The 14,705-nt window shown below is 43.0% G+C and overlaps 1 protein-coding gene across 2 annotated transcripts in view; it reads left to right on the forward strand.

Moving 5' to 3' along the window:
• LOC135544518 (splicing factor, suppressor of white-apricot homolog) overlaps positions 1–14,705 on the forward strand; it is a 140,887-nt gene that overhangs the window by 51,715 nt on the left and 74,467 nt on the right. For both annotated transcript variants that reach the window (XM_064972191.1, XM_064972192.1), the window contains exons 11-12: positions 832–937; positions 1,437–1,670. In XM_064972191.1, the coding sequence (XP_064828263.1) occupies positions 832–937; positions 1,437–1,670 (340 nt within the window). The remainder of the gene's footprint in view (positions 1–831; positions 938–1,436; positions 1,671–14,705) is intronic.

A 14,705-nucleotide genomic window follows, 5' to 3' on the forward strand; every position in this document is an offset into this window, starting at 1 on the left:
GCTTTGTCAGACATGTTGCCCACCAATCATGGCATCATGCATACATATGAAGTGGGATTATGAGTCCATCCTCATGTAGGGAGAAACGAGAGGAAACGGCCCACGTGTTGTTTTCTTGTTTGTCTCTAACGGCTAGCCTGGTGTCCAGACTCTTTCTATTGTATACCTACTAGCAAGCTAGTGATGACTATTTGTTAACATACAACATGGTCTCTGATCTAGTGCTCAGGCTAGTCCCTTTCCTCCTATGTCCCTACTGAGCTGGTATGGTCCATGTTCAGAGACTGCACTCAGAAAAGGAGACCTGAGGCATGTGTTCTCCCACACGGAATTGGCCTTGTGGAAGTGGCTGTTCCCTGGTCCCTCCACCACTGCATGTTGCAATGATTAAACCTCTCTGTCAGTGTCTTATGGTGAACGGTGCACAGAGCGGACAGAGCATTCCAATGAGGGCCATGACGACAGAGGGAGAGCGGCAGAGGAGTGGAAGGCCCTCTGTACTGTGAAATGGGCTTTCCGTTACCGTTCAGCCTGCAACCAACCCTCACTGTGCCTCACTCACATCTATTTTTGACTGTTAACTTTTAAACCCAATCCCAAACAAAGCTTTGCAAATCGCATGCTAACATCACTTAGCCTAAGCACACAATACTTTCCTATGAAATAAAATAAAAAGCACTGCCCTTGTAAGTTCTAAATCATTTTCACTTCACTAATTGATGAGCTTTAAATAGCCTAGGTATTGTGTCTGGTATGTTCTAATTTCTCGTTCTCAGAACAACCCCATGCACTTTGTTCTTAAAATAACTGTATTCTCTGTCCTCTCTGTAGCGTGGCTCTTCAGACGGCCTGGGCCCAGCAGAGGGGGAGGCAGACAGTGGCGGCGTTGGTAACTGTCCCTCTGACAAACAGCTGAATGAAGGCAAACCAATTAAAGGTAAGACTTGTAGAGGCTGACCTTGACTCAGTCCCAGTCGTCACAGCCCGGCCTGCCCGCTCTGATAATTAAACTGTCTGAGGATGCTTGTTTTTATTTCTTCCTGCTTAATTGTTTGTTTGGTGAGTGGGAATGCTGAGGCCTTTGTTGATGAGTAGACAGTGGAGTGGTTGGGGTGGTACGCTTGTGTTTTGCAGAGTGCGTGTGTGTATGTGTGGTTTCCTTTAGAACTGTCAGCTAGAAAATGGACTAAATGATTAGGTGGCTGCAGGCTGCTCAAAAAGCGGGGTGGCTGAGGTTCATGTCTTTGGCCCATGGTAATGACGGTTAACCCCCAGCTCAATGATTCTCTCTCCCTGTCTCTCTCTGTCTGCCTGCCTGCCTGCTGAAGATTAATAGTTTATGGTAAAATGAATGACTCTGGCACATTTTTTTGTCTTAAACGAACTCCAGCTTTAACCAACCCCCCCCCTCCTCCCACCTCCGCCTTTCTTCCCAGTGCCCTTTGCGCCGATCTGCTTCGCCATCAAAGCCAAAGAGAACGACATGCTACCGCTGGAGAAAAATCGTGTACGGTTGGACGACGACTCAGATGATGACCCGGACAAGTTGCTGGGCGAGGAGGGTCTAGAGGCCCTGCTGGAGGGGGCGGAGATGGTGGTCAGAGCGGTCACTGCGACCCCCGAGGAGAAGAGACCCACTCTCACCCTGGAGGAGCTGGAGGCTAAACAAGGTAGCTAGCTACTGCTGCTCTCACTGGCTGCACTTAATATATTAAAGAACATCTTATTTTACTTGACCTAATTCCTTTTTTGGAATGCCCCTAAATGGCCATGTGGCTCAGTTGCAATGCCCCTAAATGGCCATGTGGGTCAGTTGGAATGCCCCTAAATCAAATTGATTTATATAGCCCATCTTACATCAGCTGATATCTCAAAGTGCTGTACAGAAACCCAGCCTAAAACCCCAAACAGCAAGCAATGCAGGTGTAGAAACACGATGGCTAGGAAAAACTCCCTAGAAAGGCCTAAACTTAGGAAGAAACCTAGAGATGAACCAGGCTATGAGGGGAGGCCAGTCCTCTTCTGGCTGTGCCAGGTGGAGATTATAACAGAACATGGCCAAGATGTTCAAATGTTCATAAATGACCAGCATGGTCAAATAATAATAATCACCGTAGTTGTCGAGGGTGCAACAGGTCAGCACCTCAGGAGTAAATGTCAGTTGGCTTTTCATAGCCGATCATTAAGAGTATCTCTACCGCTCCTGCTGTCTCTAGAGAGTTGAAAACAGCAGGTCTGGGACAGGTAGCACATCCGGTGAACAGGTCAGGGTTCCATAGCCGCAGGCAGAACAGTTGAAACTGGAGCAGCAGCACGGCCAGGTGGCCTGGGGACAGCAAGGAGTCATTATGCCAGGTAGTCCTGAGGCATGGTCCTAGGGCTCAGGTCCTCCGAGAGAGAGATAGAAAGAGAGCATTAGAGAGAGCATACTTAAATTCGCACCGTACACCGGATAAGACAGGAGAAATATTCCAGGTATAAGACTGACCCTAGCCCCCCGACACACAAACTACTGCAGCATAAATACTGGAGGCTGAGACAGGAGGGGTCAGGAGACACTGTGGCCCCATCCGATGATACCCCCGGACAGGGCCAAACAGGCAGGATATAACCCCACCCACTTTGCCAAAGCACAGCCCCCACACCATTAGAGGGATATATTCAACCACCAACTTACCATCCTGAGGCAAGGCCGAGTAGAGCCCACAAAGATCTCCGCCACGGCACAACCCAAGGGGGGGCGCCAACCCTAAATGGCCATGTGGCCCAGTTGGAATGCCCCTAAATGGCCATGTGACTCGGTTGGAATGCCCCTTGCAACGTCAGGGTCTTGGTTTCAATTCCCGCTGGGGCCACCATACCAGAAAATTATGTATAAAACCACTACTGGAAATCACTTTGGATACAAACATCTGTAAAATGGCATATTATATAATTGAAGTGAATTGATCCACCAAAGATATAAACTCAGCAAAAAAAGAAACGTCCTCTCACTGTCAACTGTGTTTATTTTCAGCAAACTTAACATGTGTAAATATTTGTATGAACATAACAAGATTCAACAACTGAGACATAAACTGAACAAGTTCCACAGACATTTGACTAACAGGAATTTTATAATGTGTCCCTGAACAAAGGGAGGGTCAAAATCAAAAGTAGCAGTAGCAGTCAGTATCTGGTGTGGCTACCAGCTGCATTAAGTACTGCAGTGCATCTCCAGTTCTTGCTGTGAGATGTTACCCCACCATGTTCCTGGATATTTCTGGGTGGAATGGCCCTCGCTCTCACCCTCCGATCCAACAGGTTCCAGACATGCTCAATGGGATTGAGATCTGGGCTCTTCGCTGGCCATGGCAGAACACTGACATTCCTGTCTTGCAGGAATCATGCACAGAATGAGCATTATGGCTGGTGGCATTGTCATGCTGGAGGGTCATGTCCGGATGAGCCTGCAGGTAGGGTACCACATGAGGGAGGAGGATGTCTTCCCTGTAATGCACAGTGTCAATTGCAGGCAATCTCAACAACACGCTCAGTCCGATGGTGCTGTGCTTCACCGCCCCATACCATGATGAACCCTCCATCTCCAAATCGATCCCGCTCCAGAGTACAGGGCTCGGTGTAACGCTCATTCCATCGACGATAAACGCGAATCCGACCATCACCCCTGGTGAGACAAAACCGCAACTCGTCAGTGAAGAGCACTTTTTGCCAGTCCTGTCTGGTCCAGCGACGGTGAGTTTGTGCCCATAGGCGACTTTGTTGCCGGTGATGTCTGGTGAGGACCTGCCTTACAACAAGGCCTACAAGCCCTCAGTCCAGCCTCTCTCAGCCTATTGCGGACAGTCTGAGCACTGGTGTGTTCCTGGTGTAACTCGGGCAGTTGTTGTTGCCATCCTGTACCTGTCCTGCAGATGTGATGTTCGGATGTACCGATCCTGTGCAGGTGTGGTCACACGTGGTCTGCCACTGCGAGGACGATCACCTGTCCGTCCTGTCTCCCTGTAGCACTGTCTTATGCGTCTCACAGTATGGACATTGCAATTTCTTGCCCTGACCACATCTGCAGTCCTCATGCCTCTTTGCAGCTTGCCTAAGGCACGTTCACGTGGATGAGCAGGGACCCTGGGCACCTTTCTTTTGGTGTTTTTCTTATAAAAGCGTCTTCAGTGTCCTGAGTTTTCATAAATGTGACCTTAATTGCCTACTGTCTGTGAGCTGTTAGTGTCTTAACGACCGTTCCACAGGTACATGTTCATTAATTGTTTATGGTTCATTGAACAAGCATGGGAAACAGTGTTTAAACCCTTTACAATGAAGATCTGTGAAGTTATTTGGATATTTACGATTTTTATCTTTGAAAGACAGGGTCCTGAAAAAAGGCTGTTTCCTTTTTTGCTGAGTTTATGTAGGCCCTTTTCAATTCTTGGTAAATATTTCCTTAGTCAGTGTGAAGGACGTGTACTAGTCTGCTGTATTGCCATCTCTCAGTTGGAAAGAAATCCAGTAAAAAAACAAATTTAAGGACAGTGGAAGTTACTAAAAATGCTATTTTTTTTTGTTAAACCAACACTTTTCCGCCCCAAGGCTACAGCATTTCTTATCTTCTCTCACTGTCCTCCGAGAGTTGCAGAATTTCCTCTTCACTTAAGCTTGCTCCTCTATTCATGCATCTGACAGACAGCATCTTACATGGCATAGAGATGGCCCTGTTCAGGTCAGACTGGAGGCTTGGCTAGTTCACCACCATCAACCACAGCCGGCTCTAAGTGTCTTCTGTCGTTGCCGGTCTCTTTCTCTTTCACTTAAGTTATATTAGCTGTCTGTTAATAAAGCCGTCACTCGCTGGGAGAGCTGCGGGCGGACTAGGAATGACATTGCTCAATCAAATACACACGCATGCTCCGCCTTTGCGGGAAGTTAGACTAGCCGGAATGGAGGGAAAATGGAATGGGGAAGACGAGGCACAGCAGTAAATAAATCAAATTTTATTTGTCACATACACATGGTTAGCAGATGTTAATGCGAGTGTAGCGAAATGCTTGAAATATGTTGAACAAAACTGGTAGAAAGTGCGAGAGGGAGAGGAAAGGATGGCTTTTTAAAGGAGTGCTTCCAGAAAGGAAGTCAGGAGAGACTGGATGCAGTACACCACAGTTGTATTTCTCTCTTAGCTCCCCCATAATGGAGATATACAGTACCAGTCAAAAGTTTCGACACACCTACTCATTCAAGTGTTTTTCTTTATTTGTACTATTTGCTACATTGTAGAATAATAGTGAAGATGGAATCATGTAGTAAAGTAGCCACCCTTTGCATTGATGACAGTTTTGCACACTCTTGACATTTCTCTCAACCAGCTTCATGAGTTAGTCACCTGGAATGTATTTCAAAACCTCTTAGAACTACCCCTCTACTTTGTGCAATTTCCGCCTGAAGACATACCCAAATCTAACAGCCTGTACCTCAGGCACAGAACCAAGGATATGCATATTCTTGGTACCATTTGAAAGAAAACACTCTGACGTTTGTGTAAATGTGAATTGAATGTAGGAGAATATAACACAATAGATCTTGTCTAGATAATGAAATAAACCATTTGTTTTATTTTTGTATCTTTAAAATGAACAAGATAAAACAAACATTCAGATAGGATGATGGGGACAATTTCAGTGAAAAATATAAGAGGGCAACAGTACTTGCGCAAAGTTTCAGAATGATAACTTTCAAAATGAGTGTGCTACATGACATTTATCATGAAGTTACCCAGGTGTCCCACACAAGCCCAAATGTACCCAAGTGGCCAAATTGGTGAAGGTATACATTTTGAAATAAATAACTATATACAAAATACCAAAATGGTATTCTAGCACACATCCCCCCCAAAATTTAGAAAAACAATTTTTTTTTAAATGGGGGAAAAATAATTATTGATTTAAAAAATATATGAAAAAAAAAATATATATATATACACATTTACAAAATAGCATGGGTATCTATTTACACACTTTCAATATTTGGAAGACCCTCAGTCCTCAATCAAATCAATTTATATAGCCCCAGCCTAAAACCCCAAACAGCAAGCATTGCAGGTGTAGAAGCACGGTGGCTAGGAATAACTCCATAGAAAGGCAAAAACCTAGGAAGAAACCTAGAGAGGAACCAGGCTGAGGGGTGGCCAGTCCTTTTCTGGCTGTGCCGGGTGGAGATCACAGTGGTTGTAGAGGGTGCAACAGGACAGCACCTCAAGAGTAAGAATGAACAGAAAACTCTAGACAATATTCTGCTCCTGATGCCAGATGCCATAGCAGTCTCTTTCTGATGTAAAGCAGAGGGTCACTGAGCATGTGGTGCATGTGATGGGAGACTTCATCTTAGGCACATCCATGCCTGCACAAATATATTTGGGCAGATGAACACTTGTGGCAGGAGCAGAAGGGACAGGGCTGGGTGCAGTGGTCCTGTACCCAGCAAGCTTCTTGATGAGCTGCTCTCTGAAGGCTTTCTGTGAGAGGAAGGGCTTTCCACAGCTCTTAGCCATTTCCTTGTGTAGGATGAATGCATTCACCACAGCAATGTCGATGAAATGATAGAAGAAGGTCTTGTACCATTTCATTGTCTTATGTAGAACATTGTAATCGCCTATTAGCGCATCTGAAAGGTCCACACCTCCCATGCTCTTCTTGTAGTCCTTTACTGCAGTTGGAATGGGGACATTGTTGGTGGTCCATGCCCCGGCACCGCCCTTCACACGCCTGACAACATGATCCCCATTGAAGGACTTGTGGATTGTTGTGCACATCACCACCTCTCTGGTATCCTTCCACTTTACAAAAAGCAGGCCATCTTAAACGGATCCATCGCATGGTCCCCCGCTCAGCCCGCTTAGGCATGTCGTTCACCTTCGTCTTCGGAAAGCCCACCCTGTTGGTACGAATGGTGTCACAAGCCCACACACCCAGCTTCCTTAGGTCTGCAAACAAACATTTTTTAAGAACTAAGGAAGCTGGGTGTGTGGGCTTGTGACACCATTCGTTATCCACAAACAGTTTGTAGCCCTTCCCTAACAGTTGAAAATCCAATAACTCCATTACAGAGTCATAGCTAAGTCCCTTACCGGTAGCAAAACTGTTCTTCCCCTCATAGACAAAGAAATTGCATGTGTAGGCTCACACAGAATCAGCCAACACAAACAGCTTGTAACCCCACTTGGTTGGTTTGTTTCTCATGTATTGTTTGAGGCCAATTCTGGCCTTTGAGGCTACCATCCTCTCATCGATTGACACGTTCTGGGCTGGCTGAAAGGCCTCAACAATGCTGTGGTAGAGAGGTTTGATTTTGCACAGTCTATAAAATGTTGCTGTGCCTCTCTTCTTCTCATTCTCTTCATCAACCTTTGGGTCACTGATATGAAGCGCCTGTGAGAGACCCAGAAACCTTTTGCAGGACATAACAGTCATGGGGAAAGACAGTTGGTAGAGAGATGATGTTTTCCAGTAGTCCCTCAGGCTTTTCATCCTCACCAGCCCCATGTAGATGAACAGTGAAAGGTAGCAGAAAAAGTCTGACATGGATATGGGCTTCCATGCTACCTTTTTGCCTGCTTGCTTCTTCTCCCCATTCTTATTTGTGTTACAAACGAGCGAATCGACAACAGATTGTGTGAAAAACAGCTGAAAAGATGTTGCGGTCGGGTTCACCTAAGGTCCTGGCTTCATTTTCGGCCTAAAAGTTGGTTGGGGTGGCTCCACATCATCTTCTAGGACGGTGTGCCAACGCCCTTCTGTCCCTCTGTTAGCGGGTGGCACACTTCCCCTCCTCCGCTTCTTTGTCAGTGCCTTCACACCTCTAGATGGCCCGGGAGGTGTGAAGCCAGAGACAGCAGGGGTGCAGCTGGATGAACCAGCTTCAGAGGGGGGTGGACAAGTTGGCAATGGGGGCTCCCAGTCGGAGTCAGTGCCACTGTGAAAGAAAATGTTCAGTTAGAATAGTTTCACATATGAGCCCTGTATCAACAGGTATAATAAACAGAGTACAGGGAACATAACGTGCTGTTCCATTTCACTTCGGCCATTGTTGTGGGCCTGCCTCAAATAGGGCCGTGGGGTGGAGTAGCAGCTGGTAGACCATGCTCCCTCTAATGTAGACTGATTGGAGGAAGCATGCTGGCTGTGTTGAGATGTATGGGTTTGCATTCTACACATTCTACACCATACCATTTTTATATATCTATATATACACACACAGACAGGCTATGGTCGTTCTCATCCAAACAAACAGTCCCTCACTCAAAATGACTAGCTAACGTGTACTTTTCCAATTTCATTACATCATTATATATTGCAAATAAAATGTAAAAACAATCACAAATAATATTTTATATTAATTTCAAACAACGGCATTAGCATGAGAGCAACTTACCAGTCCAAAACCATGTCCTCTCCATTCAAAAAATATTTCTCAGTTTCAGAATCAAAACTATGGGAGCTAAAGGAGTCTTCAAAAAGCAGATCTGTCTCACTTTCACGATCAATCTCCTCTAAAATGGTTTCTACATTCGTATATCTAGTCTTAGAATTAGCTTTCTTTGACTTGTTCGCTATGATGTTCGATAAATAAACAGCTGAAGATGCAAGTCACTGAAAAACGTCTGTGCGTAATAAGCTTCGCTCCTTCAAGGTTCAATTTGCAATGGCGAAAGAACGGTCCTTACGCCAGCGTTCAATGTGTTGGTTTGTCATACAACAAAGAACCATGTGGTACTGCCTTTTACCTCTGCTCATTGGCTATCTACCCAGCTAGATTTCAAGAAGATCAGTGGTCATTGCGTTAAAATAGAGTCAATCAACGAGACAGTGGTCATATAATTGGTGCACAATGGGCTCCTCACTTGTTGTCTTCCAATCGGTTTTTCCGGGTCAATAAATGACCCATCAAGTTTGGTTGTGTTACAAACTTTTGATTGCAAGAAAACCAAACATGACTGGATAAAGTCAGGGAAAGTCTGTCTATTTACGTTGGATGTTACTTTGAAAATTTAAAGACAGGAAATTCAACGAGATAAGCGTTCACAAAATGTTTTGTGTTAGGCTATATAAAATGGATTTAACCGAGCAAAAGACCATTCATTGTGTAACAATGAGCCTTGGGATTGCAACCAGAGCAAGATCTTCAAAGGTAAACAATTTATTTCAATGCAATCTGTGAATTTGTTATGCAAAGTGCTGGTTAAATGAGTAGTTTGATATGGGGTCTGTGCTCAGATATTCGCAGCGTATTCTTTCGCAATAAATCATTTTTTAAACATGACAACGCAGTTGGATTAGCAAGATTCTAGGCTTTTGAAGCATGTGAGACACTTGTATTTTCAGGAATGTTTAATATGACTCTTTGTGGCGAACACCGTATGTTGTCGAATTTAAACCCGTATCCGGGATGGGTAGTTCTTAATACGTGTGCCTTCTTAAAAGTTCATTTGTGAAATGTATTTCCTTCTTAATGTGTTTGAGACAATCAGTTGTGTTGTGCTAAGGGAGGGGTGGTATGCAGAATGTACCCCTATTTGGTAAATGACCAAGTCCATATTATGGCAAGAACAGCTCAAATAAGCAGAGAGAAACAACAGTCCATCATTGCTTTAGGTCAGTCAATACGGAACATTTCAATAACTTTTAAAGTTTCTTCAAGTGCAGTCACAAAAACAATCTAGTGCTATGATGAAACTGGCTCTCGTGAGCACCGCCACAGGAAAGGAAGTCCCAGAGTGACCTCTGCTGCGGAGTATAAGTTCATTAGAGTTACCAGCCTCAGAAATTGCAGCCCAAATAACTGCTTCACAGAGTTCAAGTAACAGACGCATCTCAACATCAACTGTTCAGAGGAGACTGTGTGAATCAGACCTTCATGGTCGAATTGCTGCAAAGAAACCACTACTAAAGGACAACAATAATAAGAAGAGACTTGCTTGGGCCAATAAACACGAGCAATGGACATTAGACCAGTGGAAATCTGTGCTTTGGTCTGATGATTCCAAATTTGAGATTTTTGTTTCCAACCTCTGTGTCTTTGTGAGACGCAGAGTAGGTGAACGAATGATCTCTGCATGTGTGGTTCCCACCGTGGAGCATGGAGGAGGAGGTGTAGGGGTGCTTTGCTGGTGACGCTGTCTGTGATTTATTTCGAATTCAAGGCACACTTAACCAGCATGGCTACCACAGCATTCTACAGTGATACGCCATCCCATCTGGTTTGCGCTTAGTGGGACTATCATTTGTTTTTCAACAGGATAAACACACGTCCTGGCTGTATACAGGCTATTTGGCCAAGAAGGAGAGTGATTGAGTGCTGCATCAGATGACCTGGCCTCCACAATCACCTGACCTCAACCCAATTGAGATGGTTGGGATGAGTTGGACCACAAAGTGAAGGAAAAGCAGCCAATAAGTACTCAGCGTATGTGGGAACTCCTTCAAGACTGTTGTAAAAGCATTCCTAATGAAGCTGGTTGAGAGAATGCTAAGTGTGTGCAAAGCTGTCATCAAGGCAAAGGGTGGCTACTTTGAAGAATCTCAAATATAAAATACTTTTTTGGTTACCACATGATTCCATATGTGTTATTTCATGGTTTTGATGTCTTCACTATTATCCTACAATATAGAAAATAGACAAAATAAAGAAAACCCCTTGAATGAGAAGGTGTCAACTTTTGACTGGTACTGTATGTGCACACTCTCAGGAGTGTGATGATGCAAATGTAAAGGCAGATCTGACTAACGGGACCCATTCATAATGTTTAGTGTGCATTCAGCCTGGTCTCACACACACACACACACACACACACACAGACACAGAGCCACCAAATGTTCTGGTATTTATATGCCTAGTTTCAGGGGCTGGTTCAGGCGGACAATGCGCACACACACACACCCGGCCCCAGCGGAGGTTAAGCGGAACATCTGTGTGATTATCTCAGGGTAAAGAACAGGCCTGGCAAGTGAAATGAATTACTGTGTGGCCAGGAGGCTGTCACTCAAATGGCCTAATTCCGTAGGGGTATTGATTACAGACAGAGAAACCTCATCTGTATTGATGGTCTGTAAAGGATCACACAGGCTGCCTGTGATTACCAATGCCGGGTTTCAACAGATGCGTGTGCCTTCATGTCTTTGTCAGTCTGTTTTTCTATCCAACTGAACCTTTAACACTAGAACAGCCTCCCTTCAAGCTAATGAGCAGTCATTCTGACAGCAAAATTAGAACCGTGTAATTAATACATTTCATGTATGCTATCGCGAAAGTAATAATTTGGTTGTGTTTATAAAGGTCTAAGGTAACATTAGAATACTATTTTATTTCATATAACACCATAGCATACACACATACACTACTGTTCAAATGTTTTTGGTCACTTAGAAATGTCCTTGTTTTTGAAAAAAAAAATGTCCATTTAATATAACATCAAATTGATCAGAAATACAGTGTAGACATTGTTAATGTTGTAAATGACTATTGTAGCTGGAAACGGCAGATTTCTTTAATGGAATATCTACATAGGTGTCCAGAGGCCCATTATCAGCAACCATCACTCCTGTTGTTCCCATGGCACATTGTGTTAGCTAATCCAAGTTTATCATTTTTAAAGGCTAATTGATCATTAGAAAACTCTTTTGCAATTATGCTAGCACGGCTGAAAACTATTGTTCTGATTAAAGAAGCAATAAAACTGGCCTTCTATAGACTAGTTGAGTATCTGGAGCATCACTATTTGTGGGTTCGATTACAGGCTCAAAATGGCTAGAAACAAAACTTTCTTCTGAAACTCGTCAGTCTATTCTTGTTCTGAGAAATTAAGGCTATTCCATTTGAGAAATTAGGAATAGCCTTCATTTCTCGGAACAAGAACAGACTGACAAGTTTCAGAAGAAAGTTCTTTGTTTCTGGCCATTTTGAGCCTGTAATCGAACCCACAAATGCTGACGCTCCAGATACTCAACTAGTCTAAAGAAGGCCAGTTTTATTGCTTCTTTCATCAGAAGAACAGTTTTCATCTGTGCTAACATAATTTCAAAAGGGATTTCTAATGATCAATAAGCCTTTTAAAATTAGAAACGTGGATTAGCGAACACAACGTGCCATTGGAACACTGGAGTGATGGTTGCTGATAATGGTCCTCTATTTATGGATTATCTACATGGGCTACAATAGTAATTTACAACATTAACAATGTTTACACTGTATTTCTGATCAATTTGATGTTATTTTAAAGGATTTTGTTTTAATATTGTTTTTTCAAAAACAAGGATATTTCTATGTTACCCCAAACTTTTGAACGGTAGTGTGTGTGTGTGTATTCACATGTGAATTATATATTATCATGATGCCCAAATTAAGGCAAGAAACAATTCCTTATTTCTCTGACTTTTTCTAATCATAGTCACACCTCATTTAGCCTAGCCCCATAGGCTTATATGTTTTGATAAGGTTTGTATCACAACTAAAGTGGCCAAATTACTTATTCAAATGAAGCACATTAATCCTCTTTACAAGGGGTATAGAGTCTAACTGGCATACATAAGCAGCGTGTGAGTTTCAAGTTTGGGGAAGATCATTTTCACCATAAAAACGGCACTTTTATAATAAAATCATTACATGCATAATCTCATTTGTGGTCACTTTTGATAATGGTGTTTTTCCGTTAATGGAACATTTGCGCTTATTGCCTACTGCAGAGTGCACATTGCTGCTCTTATAATGTGAAGAAATATCCTGATAGTTTCTCTACATTTTAAGCTAAATGTTCTGATCTGTTGCTTCAGCCTCATTTTGTTAAAAAGTTATTTTGATGCTAGTAGTGATATTATTTTGGGTTCTATCGCATCCCACAACTGTCCCAGACTGTTTGGAAAATGTATTTCTCGCACAGAATAGAATAGGTCAACTTTTGTACTATGGAGGATAGTAATTGACTAGTGCTTAAGCTGTTTGTTAGACCTACTCATTTTGTTGGCTGACGAAAAGTAAATGCGGACAGTTCTTCCAATATCTTCAATATACACCTCAGAATTGGATAAGGACGTACGCAGTTGCGTCCGTCTTCACTTGTAGCCTGTGAGTAAGACCCGTGATGGAGAGCCATGTGAGTGAGAGGTGCTATGGAGCATGCAGCACTCAGGGAAAAGGGAATTATAATTATTATATTTAGCCCAAGTGCACAACGTCCAACGCCTTTCATGGAACTTTATTCAAATCATCATTAGTCGCATTATGCAGCCATACAAGGTATTACAAATCTAAACATATGTTTGTATCACAACTAAAGTTACATGAATAACTCTACATTTAGCATATAGGAGTACCTATTTCTTTAACCGCTTAGCACAGTATGTTCACTCCCTCATCGTTTGGAGAAAACATAATTTATATATTGTTCAGTTTGTTCAATTGTATTCTTCATACTATAAAATAATGCCACAGAATACTAAGCAAATCTTGTCTGCTAAATGAACTAGTGTAGCCCACAGCCATTTTGCATAGCCAGATCAGGACCTAACATAAGAACAACTCAGTATTCTATTCTGTTCTTCTGAAATAGACAAGATTTTCTTCATATCATGTTTCTTTAGATCTGTCTAAAATAAATAATGGATTTATTGTGAAGGTGTAGGCTATATTACATGGATTTGTTAGACTTTTTCAAATGGAGACCTTTGGAATATCAACATCAGTGGTTTGTGTGGAAGCCAGGAGATGCTAAAAGTGTTTATTTTAATTGATGGTCAATTACCAGGAGACCAGTAGTTATTTGCTTGACAATCACCGGCTGACAAAATTTCTTGACTGCCACAGCCCTAGGCCAGAGTAGACTGACAAGACTACTTGGATTCGGTGGACTGATATAGGGTACCTACCATTTGGAGATTATAATTAGAATAAAGCAATCGAATGGTTTGCTGTAATTACTGTAACTTCTTTGTTGTATTATCCCAAACGAACGTAGTAGTTTCACCAATTAAGGATTCTAGCTTTAATGCTGTTGTGAAAAAATGCTGGTCTGTTGTCTGCCACGCCCTATATTTGAGTGTGTGTGATCTTCCAGACCACTAGGTCCATTTTGTGGAAAGCATAATGTGTGTCAGCACTCTATTATGACCAATGAGGGACCAAGTCAATAGTTCTTTACTGCCTTTAAGGCCCACAGCTGTGCTGTTATTGAGTGAGACCAGTGGCAGCTCTCATTAGTAAAGTGTGTGTCTCTCTGTGGGTGTGTGCGCACGTGGTTGTTCGTGTGAGTGTGTGTGTGTGCGCGTGCCTGTGCTCTCTTAAGTCCTTTTGTCTCTAAAACATCTTTTGACTTTCAATTGCTGTGGCAATCTGCTTATACATTTACAACAAAAAATAACAATTTGTTCTGTCATCTATCTTCCCCCTCCCTTAGTGCAATAGCAGAATTTGAACAATAGCAGGATTTGTTTTACTGATGGCTGGCCCAAAATGTCTTCGTTTTGAAGCAGCGTAAATGGTTTGATTGCTAAAGCACTTGAGTGGCCAAGAACCCTACTTATTGGGGGGCCTCTCTCAAACAGTCTGAACAGGCCCAAACAGATCCACAGATGATGCAATCTCTATTGCACTCCACACTGCCCTTTCCCACCTGGACAAAAGGAACACTTATGTGAGAATGCTATTCGTTGATGACAGCTCAGCAT

Source organism: Oncorhynchus masou, chromosome 8 (genome assembly GCF_036934945.1).
Source record: "Oncorhynchus masou masou isolate Uvic2021 chromosome 8, UVic_Omas_1.1, whole genome shotgun sequence".
Classification (NCBI taxonomy): Eukaryota; Metazoa; Chordata; class Actinopteri; order Salmoniformes; family Salmonidae; genus Oncorhynchus; species Oncorhynchus masou.